The 25,948-nt window shown below is 39.6% G+C and overlaps 2 protein-coding genes across 2 annotated transcripts; both read left to right on the forward strand.

Annotated features, from left to right (window-relative positions):
- The first annotated feature begins 19,859 nt into the window (after positions 1 to 19,859).
- LOC110926232 (ras-related protein RABA1f) lies at positions 19,860 to 23,070 on the forward strand. Its single transcript, XM_022169988.2, has 2 exons — positions 19,860 to 20,209; positions 22,343 to 23,070. The coding sequence occupies exons 1-2, from the start codon at positions 19,989 to 19,991 to the stop codon at positions 22,773 to 22,775; spliced, it is 654 nt and encodes a 217-aa protein (XP_022025680.1). The 5' UTR covers positions 19,860 to 19,988; the 3' UTR covers positions 22,776 to 23,070.
- Positions 23,071 to 23,761: 691 nt separating this feature from the next.
- On the forward strand, positions 23,762 to 25,748 carry LOC110924334 (UDP-glycosyltransferase 82A1). The gene is made up of 2 exons (XM_022168353.2): positions 23,762 to 24,254; positions 24,809 to 25,748. The coding sequence occupies exons 1-2, from the start codon at positions 23,801 to 23,803 to the stop codon at positions 25,681 to 25,683; spliced, it is 1,329 nt and encodes a 442-aa protein (XP_022024045.1). The 5' UTR covers positions 23,762 to 23,800; the 3' UTR covers positions 25,684 to 25,748.
- Positions 25,749 to 25,948: the final 200 nt, after the last annotated feature.

A 25,948-nucleotide genomic window follows, 5' to 3' on the forward strand; every position in this document is an offset into this window, starting at 1 on the left:
GTAAAGGAAAGTGGTCTTTCCTTGTTGCTTCATTTAATCGCCTATAATCTATACAAACTCTCCATCCTGTGACGGTTCTCGTTGGTATTAATTCATTTTTCTCATTAGTTATTACCGTCATACCTCCTTTCTTTGGGACTACTTGGACGGGACTTACCCACGGACTATCGGAGATAGGGTAGATTAGTCCGGCGTCAAGCAGCTTGATGACTTCATTTTTAACCACTTCTTGAACATTGGGATTCACTCTTCGTTGTGGTTGAATTACTGTTTTGTAGTCATCATTCATTAAAATTTTGTGCGTGCACATGGAAGGGCTTATTCCTTTAATATCTACAAGCTTCCAAGCGATCGCGTTTTTGTGTTTTTTAAGCAGATTAACTAATTTCTCTTTTTCTATGTTACTTAACTTGGAAGAAATAATTACAGGTAAACTACCATCCTTGCCTAGGAAAGCATATTCCAAACCTTTAGGAAGTTCTTTGAGCTCAATGGGCGGGTCTTCAGAAGACACCTTATTTTGTGGCTCATCTAGATCAAGAACCTTAAAGGTTTGTTCTATAGCTATCTCTTCCTCGACAAAGTGGTCATCTTCTTTAGTTGTATCGGGTGGTTCAGCTTCATCTTCAATTAGGGGGTCATTATTGCCAAAAGGATATTTCATTGAACGCTCAAGATCTATGCTTCTTTTGAATGCCCCTAATTGAAGAGGTAGATTGTTGAATTTCCGTTTTTTCAATGCTTTATGAGTTTGTACAAAAGGTTTTCCCAAGACTAGAGGGGCGTCATCAAGGATGACGAAGTCGGTTGGGATTACCAATTGATTTGTGTGAACCAAAACATCTTCAACTACACCGATTGATCTTATCACTTTTCGATCGGATAGAAAAATGGGTATTTGAAGTGGAGTAAAATCACTAATACTTAATTTTTCAAAAATATAGTTAGGCATTATGTTAACACAAAGATCTTTATCAATGGTGATATTACTAATAAACGAATTTTGAAAGAAACATGGAACCGGTGTAATGCTAATTTCAAAAGGGTCTTCTTTTATTAGCGAAGTTTGATCATGGGTTAACTTAACACTTACTAATTCTTTGATTTTAGCACTAGTGTTTAACTCTTTTAAAAACTTTGCATGAGGGGTTACTAAACAATGATTTTCGAAAGTAGGTGACAAGAGGTTAATTTCTTCAAAATTAGACTCTTCATGAATTTTAACATTATCGGACTCACCTTTTTCATTGTTTAACTCATGTGTCGGTTTTTCACTTTCTTGTTCTTCCATTTTTACATTTTCAACTATCTCTACGTTATTATTACTGTTTAACTCTTCTCTTGCGCGGGACTCCTCTTCCCTTGCGCGAGATTCTTTCATGTAACGTTCGATAGTTTTAATGTGTTCTAATATCCTATTGGTCACTTCGGTGAGAGAAAAAGAATTTGGATCCTCAAAGCTTGAATCCGGTTGTTCGATCCTTGGCTCCTCATAGTACTCATATGAAGTAGATGGTTCACACCATTGTTCTTCATTGTAAGTATATGATGGATAAGGGTCGAAACTTTGTTCTTCATAGTACTCATATGAGGTGGGTTGTTCACGCCATGGTTCCTCATAATAAGAGTATGAAGGTGGTGGCTCATATCTTGAATCTTCAAAGTATGAGTATGAAGGCTCATACCTTGGTTCATCAAAATATGAGTATGAGGGAGGAGGTTCATACCTTTGGTCTTCATAGGATGTATATGAAGTTGATGGCTCGTACCTCGGCTCCTCATAATAATTGTATGAATCAGATGGTTGATATGAAGTATTATATTGAACCGAGCGTGCGTTACGACAATTAGTGCAATAATTACCCCTATAATCATCCTCATCATAGGTGTAGTTGTAACCTCTTGAGTATTGATCCATAAGAATCACTCAACAGACCACAACTGAGTCTCGGGACCAGAAAACAAAAATAAGGACGGAAACAGAAGCTGGACACGGCCCCGTGTTGGGTGAACACGGCCCCGTGTTCAGGGTCTGTATCTGGGCGTTTTAATTAAAGTTACTGGTCACGTTGAGCACGGGGGCGTGTTCAGCGAGCACGGCCCCGTGGTCAGACTCTGTATCTGGGTATCTTACTAAAAATATGCAGCACGGGGGCGTGTTCAGCGAGCACGGCCCCGTGTTCAGGCTACTGTAAATGCAAACTAAACTAAAATGCAGAAAAATGAGCGCGCGTTTAAAAAAAAAGGTTTTGAAAAACTGATTAGGCCGTCGATTTTAAGCTTTCTTAAAATCCTTGTGTCCCCGGCAGCGGCGCCAAAAACTTGATGTGTGTTGGTGTGTATATAATTTAGATATATAATTAAGCCCTTTTTACACCTTTAGCCAAGTTTTAAATTTATAAAACACGATATTCACTAACACTAAACACACATATGGGCAAGTGCACCCATCGTGGACGTAGTATAGTGTTGGTAAGATACCGAGGTCGTCCAAGGACACAAGAGCTTTTAATACCGGTTTATCCTCAACGTCTAATCAAATCAAAAAGTGAGAAAAAAATGTTTTTAAACTAAGAAAATAAAAACTAACTAAATGCTGAAAAATAAAATAAAAACAGATAGACAAGATGAATCACTTGGATCCGACTCGTGTATTAGTATAACCTTTGATTATTTTCGCACTTTTGCACTTGTTTAAGAGATTATCTTAGTTATTGTAGTAGGCCCCTCTTTTGAAGGCGACGTTACCCTCAACCCAGTAGTTTGAGTCAGCAAGGATACAATCCTAAAGGGTCGGATTATTGAAAGATAATGAATTAAGTTATTAATGCAAATTATGGTAGGCCCCGCTTTTGGCGGTGACGTTACCCTCGACTAAGTAGTCTGAGTCAGCAGGGATACAGTCCTAAATAGCCGGGTTATAGTATTAATAGTAGTTAACTTATGAGGGGGTCAAAGAGTTTGGATCCCCGCCATCCAATACCTATGGGCATTGAAGGAGATCCTACTAAATTTGACCCAGGTCCCAAGCAGGACCTCCAAACGCTGAACAAGGGCAAGACCCTTACCAAACCGTTCCCTTAACCCCCGACCAGGTAGCCAACATACCTCCATATAGACCGTGGAGATATGAATGGTGAAAATCTTTTATTTTATATAGACAGTAAAATAATGCCAAGACACCACGGACAAACGATAAGGAAAGATCACCTTCAACATAAGCAACTAGTTATTAAAGTCATTAATACAAAACCAAATAAAAAGTGCAAAAGATTAAAAATAAAAAGTATTATACTAAACACTTGTCTTCACCAAGTGATGTAAGAGACTTAGGCAAACATGGCCTTGATTTTCAAGAACTCTTACGATCAATCTTGGATCCCGAGACGACTCACACACTCTACGATGGACAATGGATGATGGTGGTGGATGATGGTGTTATGGTGGTGGTGGGTGGTGAATGAAGTGTGAGAGAGGTGGTGTGCCGAGGGATGAGATGGAATGAAACCAAGCAGCCCTATTTATAGGCTGAACAGAAGGCTGGGCACGGCCCCGTGTCCGCTGGACACGCCCCCGTGCCCGTCTGACAGTCTCTCTCCTCATTAATTGTAATTCGCAATTACAATTAATGCGCCTGCTGTACTTTCACCACGCCCCCGTGCTCACTGGACACGGCCCCGTGGTGGGCAATGGAAGCTTCTACAAGTTTGTCTTTTATGCTGCTTCTTGGGCACGGCCCCGTGCTGGCTGAGCACGGGGCGTGTTCAGGCTTCTGTTTTCTCTTCTTTGCTTTGGAGGATGCCGTTGAGGGTCCGGGCAGTCTACTTTTATTCCTTTTCTTGTATTTATGCTAGAATTAGTTGTCTTTTTGCTTCTTTTGTGAATTTGAGCTCATTTCATCCTGAAAATACAAAAGGAAGACAAAAACACTCTTTTTCCAACATTAGTACTTAAAAAGGGTTAGTTTTATGCCTTAATTGATGTGATTTATATGTTGCATTTTACACACATCAATCTACACGCACTCCTACACCTTTCTATCTTTTAAATCTTAACTTTTAACCGTGAAATCATCAAGATTCAAGGTATTCTAGGATGACGTCATCATGTGTTCTTGAAGAACTTCATGTTTTGGCCTCAATCCACCAAGAATAACTTGGATCTAACTGATTTCCACATAAACAAACAAAGATCTTTCACATATCTAAACATATTCACGGTGAAAGGGATTAAAAGATGGTTTCCAACCTTCTTTCAACTCTTTTACACTCAATACCTTCAAAAACCGGTAGAAACGGAGCTTGTGCCGACTTACTAATCATTCAGGTGGTTGAGTGGCCCAAGACCCAGATTCCATCCACGAGGTTCACCGATTTCGGGTTAAACATTAAACACCGTCCCGAACCGTTCACTAATCGGATTTGGGTGATTCCTGTTCCATCAGGACCAAGTAATGACGAGGTTCCTGTATTTGACTTGTTATCAAAATACCTCGATAAAATGAAAAACAATCTAAACGACCAAGTGCGAAATGAACAGGCCGACCAGGACAAGGTGCTGTCCGATCGGACTGCTGTCCGAACGGACAGCCAGCCGAACGGACAGGCAGCCAAACGACTGGTCAGCCGAACGGCTAGTGTGACAACTCGAACTTTAGACCTATCATTGTGTAACATACGTGAACGCGTTATGATTTTACAAACTTTGATGCTATTGAATGTTATGATGTTATGCGCCTTATGTGTGTATGTATGTTGTGTGTACACGAACCCAAACCACACACTAAAACCCGATTACACCTTATAACCGGACACACAAGCCCTTTGGGCCACAGTTTGAAATCGGACCCCATGAGGTAACCGAGTTGGGCTCGGCCCACTCCCCATTCGCAAACACAAAACCACTTGTGAGGGTTTGATTTTGATTGTTTTGCAAAAACATCACACACACACAAACCCTAGAAGCTTTTGCTCTCTCTCTCGTTTGCTTGGAACCCGACGACACACACACCCTTACAACCGAAGATCATTCTCATCCGGATCATCCTTGTTCCTCCACCAATTCGGTTAGTATGATTAAGTGTTGTTGTTATTGTTGTTTGTTGAGGTGTTATAGCTAGTCGACTTATATGTGCTTTTACAATAATAATCGGATTGTTGATATATGAAACTGAATGTTTGCTAAGTGGTTAACATGTACGGTTATGATAATATCAATCCATTGTTATGTTCGACTGTGATATGTTTCGGATTGCTGTAATCGGATATGCTTGTTGTTGATGTTCATAAATCGGCTCATATGTTTGGTTAGGGTTCATGTATGATTGTTCTTCGGTTTGATTTATGATGATCATATGATTAAGTGGTTCGATTATTGTCATTGTTCATGATGTTATGAATTAGGGTTCATATGGTTTTAGTGTTAAAAATCCTGTTTAATCGATGATTTGCTAGTTGAATAATAGAAATTGTGTTAATTGATTGAATGATAATTCTGGTAACAATTGAATGATTTAACCGATCTGCATGAAATCAGGAAAACTGTTACACACGGTTGCGACTCAGATTGCGAGTCGGAACCCCACTCGAGACCACAAACAGCACAAGCCGAGACAACGGTTGCGAGTCCCGTTGCGACTCGTAATCTCCGGCTGTGACTCGTAACCGGGCCATGATGAACCGAGACCAGCCATTGCGACTCGCAACCTACTGTTGCGACTCGTAATCTCCTGATATGACTCGCAATCCTCGGTTGCGACTCGAGATCGCCGGTTGCGACTCGAGACCACCATTTACACGCACACTGTTTGGGCCTTCACTGTCACGGGCCCAATAATTTGATTTGTGGACTGTTTGCTATTGGACTTTTACTATTACAGACCCAACTGATTGGGCCGGACTTTTGGCTATTTGTTTAACTGTTTGCTTTGAGCTGCTATTGGAATACGTGTTCATTGCCATGATCAATACGTGTTAGTAACCAACGTGTTTTATACGAACCTGACTTGTGTGGTAACCCTGTTAGGACGTGGTTGACCACCCTTAGTTCAAGAGTCTTTTATTTGTGTATCTGCCGAGCAAACCAAGGTGAGTTCACACAGCCAAGGCATGGGATTCCCGGGTTGGGAATTGGGTTGGATATGTTGAATATGGAATGATTACTCGTACTTACGCATTCTCTAGACTATAGACCATCGTCCTCAGGTTAGTCAGGACACGTTACGTAAAGCCTACGTAACCCAGTTTATTTGCCATTTGTCTCCCGGGTCGGGAGGACACGTTACGTAAAGCCTACGTAACCCAATACCATCTACTGGCTTCCAGGTCGGAAGGCCACGCTGCGTAAAGCCTACGTAGCCCCCACGCGTACCATGTCCTCGGGGAAGGGCACGTCACGTAAAGCCTACGTGACCCTGTACGTTTTCCTGTTCTCAGTAAAGAAGAACACATGGTCGGAAGTTAGTCTAGTAAGTACCGTTAATGAGAAGCCCTCATTAGCCCGGATAAACAAGGGAAGCCCCCACCAGTAATATGAACACAAGGTTTGGGAAGCCCCCACCTTTAGTACACACTAGTATGGGAAGCCCCCACTAGCTATACTTATGCACTATGTTACGAACTTACTTTCTGTGAACTCGCTCAACTAGTTTGTTGATTATTTGCTGCATGCCTTGCAGGACCTTAGGTACTGATGGAGCTTGCACAGGGAGGAGCAGGTCGTTGGGGGATTTGGATCATGAACTTATTCTGAACTTATAACTATTTTGAGATTACATACTATGCTTCCGCTACTTAAATGATGTGTGGTTTTGAAACATCAGTCATGTCATGATGATTTACATTAATTACTTTTATATTAAATGCTATGTTTGATATGATTGATGGCTTGATCCTGGTCAGTCACGCTCCCAAGCGGTGGTACTCCGCGGGTGGATTTTGGGGGTGTGACAGATTGGTATCAGAGCCATTGGTTATAGAGAACTTGGTTTTAATATGGGAAAACGTTTCTATTAAAACCGGACTATAACCAGAACAGTGCTCTCAACGATCCACAACGACGCTTCGCTCCACGTGCAAGACTCGACACCCTAGGTAATAAGGTTATGTTTATTGCCTGTTTGCTAGAATTGCTTAGAACTTTGCTCGCATTATGTTTAGATACACATGATACTATAGTATGAGAATCCCTACGTGCTTACACTTTTCTGTCATCGCCCTATTCGCGAACCACTCTCACATACGCTACTTTTTACTATGAAGATCATGTCTGGAAGAATTAACATGACACAAGCCCAACTAGAGGCTCTCGTTCAAGCTCAAGTTGCTGCGGCAGTTGCAGCAGCTCAAGCAGGTAGTATATCCTGCAGTATAGGCACACACTAGGATCTTTGGATCCTACATTAACTCTCGTATTTAACTTCGTCCTATTCGTACACAATAGGTCAACCAGCGCAGCAAGTTTGCACTTTTAAGAACTTCATGGACTGTCGTCCAAATTCTTTCAGTGGCACAGAGGGGGCAGTGGGACTCCTCCATTGGTTTGAAAAGCTAGAATCAGTATTCGAAATGTGCGAGTGCCCTGAGGCTCGCAAGGTCAAGTTTGCCACCGGTACTTTGGAGGGAATAGCACTGACTTGGTGGAACGCCCAAGTCCAGATCTTAGGGTTGGCAGCTGCTAACGCCACCCCATGGAACGATTTCAAAGAACTCATCAAGCGTGAGTATTGTACACGTGAAGATATCCACAAGTTGGAAGACGAGCTGTATAATCTGAAAATGGTTGGATCAGAAATCGAAGCGTATACTAAACGGTCGAATGAGTTGGCCGTTCTGTGTCCAACTATGGTGGACCCTCCATACAAGCGCATTGAGTTGTATCTCAAGGGATTGGCGCCAGAAATTCAGAGCCACGTGACGTCGGCTAACCTCGAAAACATCCAGGAAATCCAACGCCTCGCTCACCGTATCACCGATCAGGCAGTGGACCAGAATAAACTGCCCAAGCGTGTTAATGCTACTGCTAACGTCACCACCTCAGTTACTCCTGCTACATCTGGTGACAGTAAAAGAAAGTGGGATGGAGATTCCAGCAGAGGCTCAGCATCCGTTCAGTCTCAAGCTCAACAACAGAAGACTGATCATTACCAGAGTCCCAGTCAGCAATCCTCTGGTAGTCACAGACAGAGGAGATATCAGGGTAGTCAACCTAGGTGCCACAACTGCAACAGGCATCACCACGGCCCCTGTAACAAGGGTCGTTGTCAAAGGTGCCTCAAAATGGGTCACGAGGCCAAAGACTGTAGGAGTCCACGGCCTGCGAATCAGAATCAGCAGCCTCAGCAACCAGCTCCACAAAACCAGCAGCAGCAGCAGCAGCCACAGCGTGGAAACCGGGGATGTTTCCAGTGTGGGGCTGAAGGTCACTTCAAACGCGATTGCCCTCAGTTGAACCAGAATCGCAACAACAACAACCAGGGCAACGGCAACAACAATGGCGGGAACAACAACAATAATGGCAACGAGGCAAGAGGTCGAGCTTTCGTGTTGGGAAGAGGAGACGCAGTGAACGATCCCAACGTGGTTATGGGTAAGTTTCTCCTCGACAATATTTACGTTACTGTTTTGTTTGATTCGGGTGCGGATACAAGCTATATGTCTGTGAAAATGTGTCAACTGCTTAAGCGTGCACCAACACTTTTACCCACCAAACATGTAGTAGAGTTAGCTAACGGTAAAAGTCTAGAAGCCACGCACGTAGTTCAGGGTTGTAATCTTATCCTAGCTGGTCAAGCCTTCTCTATTGATCTCATTCCCATAGTTTTGGGAAGTTTCGACGTCGTGATTGGGATGGATTGGTTATCCCAACACCAGGCAGAAATCTTGTGCAGCGAGAAGGTTATTCGCATTCCTCGTTCGGGTCAGGAACCTCTAGAAGTCCAAGGCGACAAGAGTGGTGCTGTGGTTGGCATCATCTCTTTCTTGAAGGCTCAGAAATGCTTACGTAAGGGTCACACAGCCATTTTGGCTCTTGTTTCAGATGCGTCTGCAAAAGAAAAGAAATTGGAGGATATTCCAATTGTACGCGATTACCCTCAGGTGTTTCCTGAAGACTTACCTGGCTTACCGCCTCATCGTCAGGTTGAATTTCAGATCGAGCTCGCTCCAGGAGCAGCACCCATAGCTCGCGCACCATATCGTCTAGCTCCATCGGAATTGGAGGAATTGTCAAAGCAACTGCAGGAACTCTTGGAAAAGGGTTTCATTCGTCCAAGCTCTTCGCCTTGGGGAGCTCCAGTGCTTTTCGTGAAGAAGAAAGACGGTACGTTCAGGATGTGCATCGACTACCGTGAACTCAACAAGGTGACGGTGAAGAACCGTTATCCTCTTCCGCGCATCGACGACTTATTCGACCAGTTGCAAGGGTCGTGCTACTATTCGAAGATAGATTTGAGGTCTGGGTATCATCAGCTGAGAGTCCGGGATGAGGACGTTTCTAAGACAGCCTTCAGAACTCGTTACGGTCACTACGAGTTTCTTGTCATGCCGTTCGGGTTAACGAACGCGCCTGCTGTATTTATGGACCTTATGAACAGGGTGTGCAAACCCTATCTTGACAAGTTCGTCATAGTATTCATCGACGACATTCTGATTTACTCCAAGAGTCAGGAGGAACACGAGCAGCATCTTCGTCTTATTTTGGAACTCCTTCGGAAGGAACAGTTGTACGCCAAGCTTTCTAAATGCGACTTCTGGCTTCGTGAAGTCCACTTCTTAGGCCACGTGGTGAACAAGGATGGGATCCATGTCGATCCATCCAAGGTAGATTCGATCAGGAACTGGCCTGCACCGCGTACGCCTACAGAAATACGCCAATTCTTGGGTCTGGCAGGTTATTACAGACGGTTTATTAGAGACTTTTCGAAGATTGCTCAGCCGCTTACGTTACTGACACAGAAGGGTGTTACCTATCGCTGGGGAGAGCCCCAGGAGACTGCTTTTCAACACCTAAAGGATAGACTTTGTAGTGCACCTATTCTCTCATTGCCAGAGGGCACAGACGACTTCGTGGTTTATTGTGATGCATCCATTCGGGGACTTGGATGTGTGTTAATGCAGCGCGACAAGGTCATCGCTTATGCCTCTCGTCAACTCAAGATTCATGAAAGGAACTACACGACGCACGATTTAGAGCTGGGAGCTGTTGTTTTCGCGCTTAAGATATGGCGACACTACCTGTACGGTACCAGGTGCACGATTTACACCGATCACAGGAGTCTCGAGCATATCCTTAAGCAGAAGGATTTGAACATGCGTCAACGACGATGGGTCGAGTTACTGAACGATTACGAATGCGCCATCAAGTATCATCCAGGCAAAGCCAATGTTGTGGCTGACGCCCTCAGTCGGAAGGACACTCTACCACGGCGCGTGCGAGCGCTACAGCTTACGATTCAGTCTAGTCTTCCTGCACAGATACGAAATGCTCAGGTAGAAGCATTGAAGCCCGAAAACGTCAAGGCTGAAGCCTTACGCGGCTCACGACAGCAATTGGAACAGAAGACAGACGGCGCCTACTATGTAACGGGGCGTATTTGGGTCCCTCTTTATGGCGGTCTACGCGAACTTGTAATGGATGAAGCTCACAAGTCTCGCTACTCAGTACATCCAGGGTCGGATAAAATGTACCACGACATCAGCACTACTTATTGGTGGCCTAGTATGAAGGCCCACATTGCTACGTATGTTGGAAAATGCTTGACCTGTGCGAGAGTCAAGGTCGAATATCAGAAACCAGCTGGTCTACTTCAGCAGCCTAAGATACCTCAATGGAAATGGGAAGAAATTTCCATGGATTTCGTCACGGGTTTACCTAGATCCCAGCGTGGGAACGATACAATATGGGTCATAGTTGATCGATTCACCAAGTCTGCACACTTCCTACCGATTAAGGAAACGGACAAGTTCTCCACTCTCGCAGACGTCTATCTTAAAGAAGTTGTCTCGAGGCACGGGGTGCCCACATCCATCATTTCGGATCGCGATGCGCGATTCACGTCAGAGCTTTGGCAAGCGATGCATAAATCTTTCGGCTCACGACTAGATATGAGCACAGCATATCATCCCCAGACGGATGGGCAGTCTGAGCGAACGATTCAAACTCTCGAAGACATGCTTCGAGCATGCGTTATCGATTTCGGCAACGGCTGGGAAAAGCACCTCCCTTTGGTGGAGTTTTCTTACAATAACAGTTATCACACCAGCATTCAAGCCGCTCCATTCGAGGCATTGTACGGGCGTAAATGCCGGTCACCTCTCTGTTGGGCAGAGGTGGGGGATAGTCAGATCACGGTCCAGAGATTGTAGTGGACGCCACAGAAAAGATTGCACAGATACGACAACGCACGGCGGCAGCACGCGACCGTCAGAAAGCCTACGCGGATAAGCGTAGAAAGCCATTGGAATTTGAGGTCGGGGACCGGGTTTTATTGAAAGTTTCACCCTGGAAGGGTGTGGTACGTTTTGGCAAACGGGGCAAACTGAATCCGCGGTACGTTGGACCGTTCGAAATCATAGAAAAGATTGGCAAAGTAGCATACAAGTTGAATCTACCAGCTGAACTCGGGGCAGTTCACAATGTCTTTCATGTATCGAACTTAAAGAAGTGCCTATCAGATGAAAACCTCATCATTCCTTTTAAGGAACTCACTATCGACGAGCGGTTGCAGTTCGTCGAGGAACCAGTAGAAATCACGGACCGGGATGTGAAGGTCCTCAAACACAAGAGAATCCCTCTTGTCCGAGTTCGTTGGAACTCCAAACGTGGTCCAGAGTACACCTGGGAACGCGAAGACAGGATGACAGAAAAATACCCCCAGTTATTCAAAACCAATGCTACCACTACTGAGGCTGAAGCTACTACTTCGGAATTTCGGGACGAAATTCCAGATCAACGGGGGGAGGATGTGACACCCCAGGAAAATCGGTGAACAGTACAGTTTACCTAGCTTCCTCAGTGAGTGCATACCAAATTTCGGGACGAAATTTCCAATTAGTTGGGGATAATGTGACAACTCGAACTTTAGACCTATCATTGTGTAACATACGTGAACGCGTTATGATTTTACAAACTTTGATGCTATTGAATGTTATGATGTTATGCGCCTTATGTGTGTATGTATGTTGTGTGTACACGAACCCAAACCACACACTAAAACCCGATTACACCTTATAACCGGTCACACAAGCCCTTTGGGCCACACTTTGAAATCGGACCCCATGAGGTAACCGAGTTGGGCTCGGCCCACTCCCCATTCGCAAACACAAAACCACTTGTGAGGGTTTGATTTTGATTGTTTTGCAAAAACATCACACACACACAAACCCTAGAAGCTTTTGCTCTCTCTCTCATTTGCTTGGAACCCGACGACACACACACCCTTACAACCGAAGATCATTCTCATCCGGATCATCCTTGTTCCTCCACCAATTCGGTTAGTATGATTAAGTGTTGTTGTTATTGTTGTTTGTTGAGGTGTTATAGCTAGTCGACTTATATGTGCTTTTACAATAATAATCGGATTGTTGATATATGAAACTGAATGTTTGTTAAGTGGTTAACATGTACGGTTATGATAATATCAATCCATTGTTATGTTCGACTGTGATATGTTTCGGATTGCTGTAATCGGATATGCTTGTTGTTGATGTTCATAAATCGGCTCATATGTTTGGTTAGGGTTCATGTATGATTGTTCTTCGGTTTGATTTATGATGATCATATGATTAAGTGGTTCGATTATTGTCATTGTTCATGATGTTATGAATTAGGGTTCATATGGTTTTAGTGTTAAAAATCCTGTTTAATCGATGATTTGCTAGTTGAATAATAGAAATTGTGTTAATTGATTGAATGATAATTCTGGTAACAATTGAATGATGTAACCGATCTGCATGAAATCAGGAAAACTGTTACACACGGTTGCGACTCAGATTGCGAGTCGGAACCCCACTCGAGACCACAAACAGCACAAGCCGAGACAACGGTTGCGAGTCCCGTTGCGACTCGTAATCTCCGGCTGTGACTCGTAACCGGGCCATGATGAACCGAGACCAGCCATTGCGACTCGCAACCTACTGTTGCGACTCGTAATCTCCTGATATGACTCGCAATCCTCGGTTGCGACTCGAGATCGCCGGTTGCGACTCGAGACCACCATTTACACGCACACTGTTTGGGCCTTCACTGTCACGGGCCCAATAATTTGATTTGTGGACTGTTTGCTATTGGACTTTTACTATTACAGACCCAACTGATTGGGCCGGACTTTTGGCTATTTGTTTAACTGTTTGCTTTGGGCTGCTATTGGAATACGTGTTCATTGCCATGATCAATACGTGTTAGTAACCAACGTGTTTTATACGAACCTGACTTGTGTGGTAACCCTGTTAGGACGTGGTTGACCACCCTTAGTTCAAGAGTCTTTTATTTGTGTATCTGCCGAGCAAACCAAGGTGAGTTCACACAGCCAAGGCATGGGATTCCCGGGTTGGGAATTGGGTTGGATATGTTGAATATGGAATGATTACTCGTACTTACGCATTCTCTAGACTATAGACCATCGTCCTCAGGTTAGTCAGGACACGTTACGTAAAGCCTACGTAACCCAGTTTATTTGCCATTTGTCTCCCGGGTCGGGAGGACACGTTACGTAAAGCCTACGTAACCCAATACCATCTACTGGCTTCCAGGTCGGAAGGCCACGCTGCGTAAAGCCTACGTAGCCCCCACGCGTACCATGTCCTCGGGGAAGGGCACGTCACGTAAAGCCTACGTGACCCTGTACGTTTTCCTGTTCTCAGTAAAGAAGAACACATGGTCGGAAGTTAGTCTAGTAAGTACCGTTAATGAGAAGCCCTCATTAGCCCGGATAAACAAGGGAAGCCCCCACCAGTAATATGAACACAAGGTTTGGGAAGCCCCCACCTTTAGTACACACTAGTATGGGAAGCCCCCACTAGCTATACTTATGCACTATGTTACGAACTTACTTTCTGTGAACTCGCTCAACTAGTTTGTTGATTATTTGCTGCATGCCTTGCAGGACCTTAGGTACTGATGGAGCTTGCACAGGGAGGAGCAGGTCGTTGGGGGATTTGGATCATGAACTTATTCTGAACTTATAACTATTTTGAGATTACATACTATGCTTCCGCTACTTAAATGATGTGTGGTTTTGAAACATCAGTCATGTCATGATGATTTACATTAATTACTTTTATATTAAATGCTATGTTTGATATGATTGATGGCTTGATCCTGGTCAGTCACGCTCCCAAGCGGTGGTACTCCGCGGGTGGATTTTGGGGGTGTGACAGCTAGCACATAGGTCCCACACTTAACCAACTTATTTGAAGTTTGAGTATTGAACGAACTGCTATCCGATCGGACTGCCATCCGATTGGATTACTCTTCGGATCATGAGATACTTGACTTCAACACTTAACGATTTTCAACATGTTCAATGCACTAGGAATGCCACCCGATCGAACTTCTGTCCGATTGAGTGACATTTTGCTGAGAACATGATCATCGCTGAAGTACTAGCCGATCGGGTTGCCGGTCGATCGAACGACCGTCCGATCGACCAACCTGAAAGGTAAAGATACTTCAATGTTTTCAAATACTGCAACAAAAACTTCAAAAGTCAAACCATCATACACAAACACATCTTACTCAAAGGAAGAAACAATCCACTCGAACAGCCATCCGATCGGACTACCGTCCGACCGGACAACTGTCCGAACGGACTGTCAACCACACGGTCAGCCGTCCGATCGACCAGCTGTCCGATCCATCAAAACTTATCCCCGTTTTACGCGTTACTTATCGTTATACTATCGAACCATTCAGGCTAACCCTACTCTCAAGCGCTCCCTTCAATCCACCAACCGCTGTGAGTATACTCGAACCCTTTTTGCTTTCGCACTTTTGGGTGTTACATACGTTACTTATTCTAAATCACAATCGAACACACTACGCAATACATTTAAACGCTAACCGTTATCACATGTTATACGTGACTTAATGAATGCTTGTTTGTTATGTTTACACATGGAATGCTGTGTACCTGCCTTAACGACGATAGTACTATAGTTTGGACTCAGCACCCGCTCATGCGGGGGTTGTTAAGGACAATTATTTGCATGGATTACAGTGGTGATCATGTATTACGAACTGCCTCGGGCAGTCAACCCGCAGTCATTGGTATCGATAGGTTCATGTCGATAACTAACATGCTTCGTTTTCCGTTGTGTACGTGCTGGTTATGCGTAAACTATTTCGAACTCTATATACTATTCTCAAACTTGTATACTCGCCTTTACACTATGTAAATTGACTTTATTTTAACGTATGTGACAGGTGTTTAGGATGCTTATCTGCTAGGAAAGCGAGGCTAGAATAAGGCTCTAGAGTCCGACAAATAGTTGTCTGTACAAGCTAAATCAAGGGTCTCTAGAAGCAGATAAACAATTGCTCTATTTAAATCTGAGTTGTCGGAACATAACTATTTGCCTAGATTTTGGTTTGTAATAATTTGTTTACTGTTTGAGACATGGTATGGGACATGTTATTTTAAATTAAATAGTAATGATAATTGTTATGGAAACTTCTGGACAATCTGTTTCGCTCAGTGCCATGCCCCGATGATTCCGCCATCGGTTGGGGTGTAACAGTCTACTCTGAAGAAAAAGCCAAGCTGATCTTAAAGAAAGTCTACAGATAGTTGTGGTTGTTGGTATTATCTCATTTGAGATAAATTATGGGATGGTGATGTATCAAACTTCTATATTTTGAAAACTTACGACTTACGAATATTTAAATTATAATCATGTATTCCTATCTTATTATTTATATTAACTTAAACCTTTGTTGTACATTCTCCATATATTTTAATTGGCTCTTCATGATAAATTATATATTGAATTATATTCTGTAAATTTATACACTCAACCTATATTTAGATAAAATCTGACAAACCAAAAGCTATGTCAAACAGAAAATCTGTTCAAGCAAAGTCTGTTGTTCCAAACAACATCTGCTGATAAACACAAGGACTATTATAGCAAATGACCTCTGCTAATAAACACAACCTCTGCTAATAAACACAAACACTGTTATAGCAAATAACCTCTGCTGATAAAACAACCTCTGCTAATAAACACAAAGACTGTTACAGCAAATAATCTCTGCTGATAAAACAACCTCTGCTGCTGAATATAAATACAAAAGTATCATAAGGCTAACATCTGATGTTGAAACAAAGGTCTACAAAACATAACATCTGTTGATCATTCCATAATATAAATTGCTAACATCTGTTGTGACTTAACAGTGATACACTTCAACAGAGGATTTCAAACATCTGTTTACACACGCCTTATGATGAACATCTGCTGATAAATACCGCTCTGGTTCAAGAAAAGGTCTGCCAAAGAGAACCTCTCCTATGGACTAACAGATGATGCAGTTCAACAGGGAATGTTTAAGAGCAATGCTTTAATAGACCACGATCAACAGATGATAATATAATAACAATAGTATTCAAACTGTAGCAATTACATTTTAACAAATCTAACAACCGTCTTCGAAGCTGTAACAAAATCTAAACACCAATACACTAAACACTGTTACACAAGAACCACCGCTTCAATTCGTTTGAAATTTCAAATTACCCTCCCATTTTAATAAGCACCAGTCGTTTGAAATTTCAATGAACATCAGCGGTTTCATAATTGAATGTTTAAGAGCAGCGCTGTTACTGAGCAGTGGTTTTCCTTTGGTTGATCAGGCCTTAGGTACATAAGTGCTTCCTCTTTAACAACTTTCATACACCAATGCAAGCATCTGAATAAGCAATAAACAATCTATACAAATCAAAGACAAAATCAAAAGCTACAAACATATCAAACAAATTTCATAAAATCATTTTATAACCTTGATCACATTCAGAAGCTTGGCCAACGAACTCAAGACTTCAACACCAAATAACAAATCCAGCAAGATCTACCTAAAGAACATTTAGTATCCAAACTTTCAGTTCATGATAAAAAGAAAAAAAATCAAAAAATATCATAATTTTAAACTACCGTTCGTCTGCATAATATTCAAATCGATACAAACCATGATGAACATCAGCGGTTTCATAATTGAATGTGGGCCAGACCTTTGAAATTAAAAATTGGGACAGTGGTTTGGATGGCAGATCTTTGAATTATGATGTCACTATGCTTCCTCTATCGCTGCCACCTCATTGTTGGATGACATAAGAAAAGCATTGTTGGACATGCTCTATAGCTGACACATCAGCTTCTCTTATGTAATCCGCTGTAGATACTGAACCACTGCTGTAACTGAGCAGTGGTTTTCCTTTGGTTGATCAGGCCTTAGGTACATAAGTGCTTCGTCTTTAACAACTTTCATACACCAATGCAAGCATATGAATAAACAATAAACAATCTATACAAATCAAAGACAAAATCAAAAGCTACAAACATATCAAACAAATTTCATAAAATCATTTTATAACCTTGATCACATTCAGAAGCTTGGCCAATGAACTCAAGACTTCAACACCAAATAACAAATCCAGCAAGATTTACCTGAAGAACATTTAGCATCCAAACTTTCAGTTCATGATAAAAAGAAAAAAAATCAAAAAATATCATAATCAAAAGCTACAAACATATCAATCAAATTTCATAGAATCATGATGTATTTTAAACACACAGAGACATTACCTCTTCATCAATAAAGTTGAGATCCATTTTATAACCTTGATCACATTCGGAAGCTCGGCCAACGAACTCAAGACTTCAACACCAAATAACAAATCCAGCAAGATCTACCTGAAGAACATTTTGCATATAAACCTTCAGTTTGTGATAAAAAGAAAAAAATCAAAAAATATCTATTTTTAAACTACCATTCAAATCGATGATAAATGCAACGCCTCTGTCGTCTTCATCCTCTTCTCTGTATCTACAGTTTTAGAAATATAGAGTTGAGAGAGAGTAGACAGAGAGATTGAAATGGGTTTTTGAAATTATGATCGACTTTGGATTTGAGTTTGAATTTATATTTGAGAGAGAGAAGAATTGAAGCTCTGATGACATTAAATGCAAATTACATATCCCTATAAAGTTTTAAATTTCAAATTACCCTCCAATTTTAATGAGCATCAGTCGTTTGAAATTTCAATGAACATCAGCTGTTTCATAATTGAATGTGGGTCAGACCTTTGAAATTAAAAGCTGGGGCAGTGGTTTGGATGGCAGATCTTTGAAATTATGATGTCACTATGCTTCCTCTATCGCTGCTACCTCATCGCGGATGACATAAGAAAAGTCTTGTTGAACATGCTCTCCTGCTGACACATCAGCTTTTCTTATATCACTTGGATAGTATAGATAGATGGTTATAATGATATAGATTTAAGAGTTAATTACACAAATGGGTCCTGTGGTTTATACCTAATTTCGCCTTTGGGTACTAACTTTTTATTTTAACATATTTAGGTTCTATGGTTTCAATTTTGTAACACCTTTGGGTACTAACACCAAAATTAGTTAATTAATGACTAAAATACCCTTGCATTTTTTAAGTTTATCAATGTAACACATTTTGGTACTAACACCTAATTTTATTTAAGTTTAAATCAATTTTACAAAATCTATTTATTTTTTTATTTTCATCTTTTTATTATATCTCTTAGTTAACATAAAGTCTATTTATTTTTTTGTTTTCATAATTTTATTAAATTTCCTATTTAACATAAAATCTACTTGTTACACCAGTATTTTTTTAAATAATTTTTTTAAATAAAATCTACTAGCTATATAGTTTTATGTAAATTAAATTTCTTACTAGTTTTAAATAATGTAAACCTTACTCGTTTTGAATTTTGGATATATATGATTGATAATAATAATAATAATAAATATCTTTCATGTAAAAAAATTAAGCCATTTTTAACTCGTTTGTTGTTCATTTACATTTTACTATTTTAGAAAGATATTTAATTTACATAAAATCTACTAGTTGCACCAGTAAAATCTACTAGCTATATAGTTTTATGTAAATTAAATATCTATTTTACAAAAAAAAAACGAGTTAAAAAAAGGCTTAAATTTTTTTAGTTTTATCTAAAATACCTAGCTATATAGTTTTATGTAAATTAAATATCTTTCTAAAATAGTAAAATGTAAATGAACAAAAAAAACGATTTAAAAAAAGGCTTAAATTTTTTTACATGAAAGATATTTATTATTATCAATCATTTCAATCTAAAATTGAAAACGAAAATTTAATTTACATAAAACTATATAGCTAGTAGATTTTATTTAAAAAATCTATTTAAAAAAATACTGGTGTAACAAGTAGATTTTATGTTAAATAAGAAATTTAATAAAAATATGAAAATAAAAAAAAAATAAATAGAGTTTATGTTAATTAAGAGATATATAAAATAATGAAAATAAAAAATAAATAGATTTTGTAAAATTGATGTAAACTTAAATAAAATTAGGTGTTAGTACCCAAATGTATTACATTGATAAACTTAAAAAAATGCAAGGGTATTTTAGTCATTAATTAACTAATTTTGGTGTTAGTACACAAAGGTGTTACAAAATTAAAACCATAAAACCTAAACCTGTTAAAAAAAAAAGTTAGTACTCAAAGGCGAAATTATGTATAAACCACAGGACCCATTTGTGTAATTAACTCTAGATTTAATTAAAACTTAGGTTTGTAACAAAAAAATAATAAATCGGCGGCCAAAACCCTTTGAAATCTCGATGCTTTTCCTTGCTCTGCACTTGATACACTTTCTCTCTCTTATATAGATAGATAGACAGATCTGTAAAATTATAATATTCCCCATTTTCAACAACAGATCTGCAAACTCTTTCTCAACAACTACAGAGCAAATGGGTGCATACAGAGCAGACGATGATTACGATTACTTGTTCAAACTAGTTCTCATCGGTGATTCCGGTGTCGGCAAATCCAATCTCCTCTCCAGGTTCACCCGAAACGAGTTCAGTCTCGAGTCTAAGTCAACCATCGGCGTCGAATTCGCCACTCGCAGCATTAAAGTCGATGAAAAGGTTGTCAAGGCCCAGATTTGGGACACTGCTGGCCAGGAACGGTACACTCCTTAAATCTCTACTTCATTTCCATTCATTTTATGTTTAATGTCTGCATTTATGTTGGATATTGAGTTTTGTGGTTAATTTGATTTGAGATCTAGGGTTATAGATAAGAATTGTTGTACTAGTACTAGATCTGGAATGTGCAACAACATTGCATTGTTGTTGCTGTTTGTAAATTGTATATCCCAATGCTTGCTAGCCCTAACATTTTAAAAAAACTTACTGCGTGACATTTACAAGGAGATCTACAGCTTAAATAAGAGTTGATATCAGATTTACCATATTTTGGTTTTTGACAAGAAGAGATCAATCCCTCAGGAGATAGATAGATTTGCACATTTATGATTTGAAGTTTGAACGTTCATCTAGAATGTTGATTTATTCAATTGCTAGTATTTTATATTTAAGATCATTTTGGTGTGCTAAACCTTATTAAATTGTGTAAACCTTATATATTTTCATACACAAATCTATATGTGAATAATGTTGCATACACAGATCTATACGCGATCTAAGTAGTTAATGTGGTAAAAAATCGGATATCATGCAGAATTTATATATATTGCAATCTAACACTAACGATTAAGTATACTCTACTGCCATTAACAAATTAACCTTTTGCAACTTGTAAAATACAAACAATTATAGCAAGTAGCAACTGATTATTAAGACTTAAAACACTAACAACGAACAATTAAGACTTAAAACACTAATAGCAGCAATAAGAAGAAAGACAAATGGTAGAACTAAGAAGAAAAGTAATGATATCGGGAAAATCCGTGATATATTGGTCAAACATCTGCCCAATATCGGTCAATATTGCTGTTTGCTGATAATATCGGTACCGATATTTTGACTGATATTTTGCACCAATATCTCACTAGAGGACCGATAACTGATATATCAGATATATCGGCGATATTAACTACATAGTACGGGATATTAGGGGTGTGCAGAACTCGTTTCAAATTCGAAAAATTCGAAATTCGTTTAAATTCGATTCGATTATCAAATATTCGTTTCGATTATAAGAATTCGAATTCGATTCAATTCGACTCAAGTAAATCGAATACGAATTTATAATTTCAAATTCGATTCGATTCGAAATTCGAATAAAAATTATACACTTTTATTTATTATTTTTATATATAATATATATAACTTTTATTAGGCTATACTATAAATTATTTTCAATTTTTTTCCAAGTATTAAAATTACCCATTACCAAACCCACTACATGGCCCATAACTAAAACCTAAGTAACAAATCTATCAATAGATTTCTAAGCATAAAAATATTAACTTGTAATGTGCAGTGGTTGTTCCCGACTTCTCGTTTTGAATTTTAGACTTGTGGTACTTTATTTGGAACTTTTTAATGTGATATCGTGTTTTATGGCTGCTTTAAAATTTATGTTTCATTTTGAATGTTTTTTACATGTTTTTAAAGAATCTGAATTAAATCGAATTTATTCGAATTCGATTCGAATTCGAATTTTTAATCGAATACGAATTGGGTTTTTTATTCGAATCGAATACAAATTCAAGGAAAAATAAAAATTATTCGAACAATTCGATTCGAATAATTCGAATAATTCGATATTCGATTCGATGAACACCCCTACGGGATATGGTGTCGTGCACGGTGCATCACATTGGTTTAAGTTACTCTTAGTCTCACATCTCATGGCTAATTGTGTGATTTTTGTTTCTGAGTTCTGACATGGTCATATAGTTGACATCGTTATTTTTGGAATTTAAATAATTGACATCGAATCTTCTAAATGTACGGTGGTATATGGTCCAGTTTATGTATGTACTATGTAATATGTCCTCTCTCAACGAACGTTTTGGTTGCAGTTGTATAGAAAATAGACCTTTTTGCTGGTGCGATGGCCGTATAGGGATTGTCATATGTATATTGTCGTGAATCTTACTAGGGTTTTAATTATTTTTAAGGCTTTTAGGTTGAAATTAGGCTATGATAAATCCAGCATGGTTGAAACAAAGGAACACATGCTGACCTAAATGCACAAGCGGCATGAATTAGCTGTTAGAAATGATTCCGTTTATGTATGCCTTTTCTTAAAGTTTTTCAAAACTTAACATTTTCTTGTTTTCTTGATAAAGATACCGTGCAATCACAAGTGCATACTACCGAGGTGCAGTTGGGGCATTGCTTGTCTACGATGTAACACGTCATGTGACCTTTGAAAATGTGGAAAGGTGGCTAAAGGAGCTTCGTGACCATACGGATTCCAACATCGTCATGATGCTTGTAGGAAACAAATCTGATTTACGTCACTTACGCGCTGTAACCTCTGAAGATGCCAAAACCTTTGCTGAAAAAGAAAACATGTATTTCATGGAAACATCCGCACTTGAATCATCAAACGTTGAAAACGCTTTCACCGAAGTTCTTACTCAAATCCACCAGGTTGTTAGCCGAAAGGCTCTTGATGCCGGAGATGATCAGGCTGCTTTGCCAAAGGGACAGACAATTAACGTTGGCAGTAAGGATGATGTGTCAGCGTTGAAGAAAGTTGGCTGCTGCTCTACTTAACGGTTTCACTCCCTGTAAGTTTTAACTAATTATTACGTGAACATCTAGTACAAATCACAGTTTAAGCCGTTTAGCTTAAACTAAATGCGGTTATAAGGACATTTCTGGAACGACACAATTGAGCAACATCATAGTTTAGTTGAGTGAGGAATGTGGTTTTGGCATTCCAAATGTATCAAAGATTCTATTGCTATTCATGTATTGACAGTATTGTTAATTGTCGGCTGGCAACTATGAACAAAGGGAATATTTACCAATTTCTCAATATCAATCTTTTACTGATGGTTGTATGATTTGTCATTGTTATAATAAGTATTGCTTTTGCTTGTGTTGCTATATATTCGTATCCGCAATCATATCATTCATTGTTCTTTAAATTTTTAGTGATATACTTGATCAAATTTTAGTCAGAGCTCAAAAAACACACCCTGGTAAATATTAAACCACGGTTTTGAATTTGTTTTTATAAATTTTTGTATTAGTAGATGTAAAAAATTGTTGTAGATACATATGAAGTGTTACGACCGATGGATACAATCGAACATAGACCAAAGTACCCTTCTTTGTTAAGCCTATCCCAAATCCATGGTTCTTTATAAATTTGCTTCACTTGCTCTGCTGATATCCGCGATTCAGAAGTCTCAAAATATGAAAAACTGTCTGACACTGGATAAGCTTGACATCCTCGTTTTGCACACGGATGCTCTTACGTGTTAGGTACACCAACTTTTAGACGAAATCCGTAAGCATTAGGTGTAAACTTCTTTAATTATGCTTTTTAGCAGGTTGGCAAGCCTACATTGACTAATATTTGGAATGGTTGTCACACTTGGGAGTCTATTTCCCATGTGGTCAAATAAAAATAGTTCTTTTCTGGGTTTTAAAGTTGGAAACAGGCCGGCGTGATTGGTGTTCTGGCCCAATTGCGGTCTAATTTATAATATTGATTTACACATGACATGGGTACTTCTTCCCCATGATATATATATGCAACCATATGCTATATAGTATATATTACATGATCAATGATGAAGCCTAAAGTCATCATGGTTCCTTACCCAGCACAAGGCCATGTAACACCAATGCTTAACCTGGCCTCCGCCTTGACCCACCTCGGCCTTTCTCCAGTGGTGGTAACGCCTGAGTTCATTCACCACATGATTGCTCAAAAAACCCATGTCACTTGCATGCCCATCCCTGATGGTTTGGATGAAGATGTGCCACGTGATTTCTTTGCCATTGAGTTTGCAATGGAGAATAACATGTCGGTGCATTTGGACCGCCTGGTTCGCCAACTTAATGGTTGTGACGGTGATGGAGTTGCATTCATGATAGTGGACTTGTTGGCGTCATGGGCATTCAAAGTTGGCGATGACTGTGGTGTGCCGGTGGTTGGATATTGGCCGGTTATGTTTGCTGCTTACCAGCTTATTGCTGCCATCCCGGAAATGCTCTCTCTCGGCATCATATCTGAAACTGGTAAACTATACAAACAAATTTATACGTGATACATAAGTAAATGATTGTGTCACTTGTCATAATTTTGTGAGCCCAAAACTCTTCTCTCGTTTTTCTCACTTCATTCATTCGTAATCTATTTCTTAGTTTAAAAAAGTTGATTAAAAAAGTCAATATTAACTTATGTGAAATATAATATTGCTTTATTACTTATAGGTATTTACTAATAAGTTAGAGTTAAATGCCCGGATAGTCCCTGTGGTTTGCTTTTTTTTTTCACCTTTAGTTCCTAACTTTCTAAAATTACAGTTATAGTCCCCAACTTTTCAATTTTCATTCCCGGATAGTCCCTGGGCCTAACATCAGTTAATTTTCTCAGTTAGGAGGGTGTGAAATGAAAAAAATACCCTTTCCTTAAAATATAGCCTCAATGTATAAATATTAAGTATTTTCCACATTTGTTCAACCCGTGTGTAATACATGAGTTTCTAATCTAATAACTCAATGTATAAATATCAAGTATTTTCCACATTTGTTCTTCGGATATTTAGCGAAACTTGTTTCGAAACATGTAGGTATCCCACAAAATGAAGGCCCGGTATACTTGGGATATGATCAACCTCCTTTAAGCACACGAGATCTTCCATGGCTTATTGGAAGTTTAGCTTCAAGAAGATCCAGATTTCGGTTTTGGACAAGGACATTGGCGCGAACAAGAACCCTTTCGCAAATCCTTGTAAACAGCTTCCCTGAGGAACATCGCGTTGACACCAACTTACAAAATTACCAATCTAAACAACACCCAAATATAACTCCAATTGGACCAATGATTCAACACACCAAACACGAAAACCTTCGTTTTTCAGAAGACGATAAAAGTTGTTTGGATTGGCTAGACCAACAAAGCGAAAAGTCCGTTGTGTATATCTCATTTGGTACTTGGGTTAGCCCAATTAGTAAGACCAAAGTGAGAAACCTAGCCATGGCTTTGGAATCATCCAAACATTCATTTATATGGGTCCTTGGTTCAAAATGGCGCGACGGGCTCCCAAAAGGGTATGTTGAGAGAATGTTGGATCGCGGAAGAGTGGTTTCATGGGCCCCGCAAAGCGAAGTGCTACGACATAAAGCAGTTGGGTGTTATCTAACGCATTGTGGGTGGAACTCCACTATTGAAGCTATACAAAACAAGGTGAAACTATTGTGCTACCCGATTGCCGGTGATCAGTTTGTTAACTGTGACTACATTGTAAAGATTTGGCGAATCGGGATTGTGTTGGAGGATTTTGGAGAAGAAGATGTTCATAGAAGTTTAAAAAGGGTGATGGAGGATATAGAGATGGAAGAAAGACTAGTTAAGATGAATGAAAGGGTGTATGGAATGGAAACCAGTTTAAGGGTATACTCTAATTTGACAAAATTTGTGGATGATTATGTTATGGTAGAGTAGTAAACTACACCCAAGGTCTCAAGAAAGAAAGCTAAAATGCATGTTATTTTGTTGTTCATTAAGATTGAGTGAGTGAAATTATATAGTTTATAAATATTATTATTGGGTCCATTTATAAAAAATAAGTGGGTTTGTTTGTGCATTGACACCCAATGACAGCTGAATAGGCCCACGAAGTTTAATTTAATTTAATTTAATTTAATTTATAAAGTACATGTGTTTTAATAACTCAATTTATTTATTAAAATTTGTAAAGTAATCCATA

The sequence above is a fragment of the Helianthus annuus genome, chromosome 17, assembly GCF_002127325.2.
Source record: "Helianthus annuus cultivar XRQ/B chromosome 17, HanXRQr2.0-SUNRISE, whole genome shotgun sequence".
Lineage (NCBI taxonomy): Eukaryota > Viridiplantae > Streptophyta > Magnoliopsida > Asterales > Asteraceae > Helianthus > Helianthus annuus.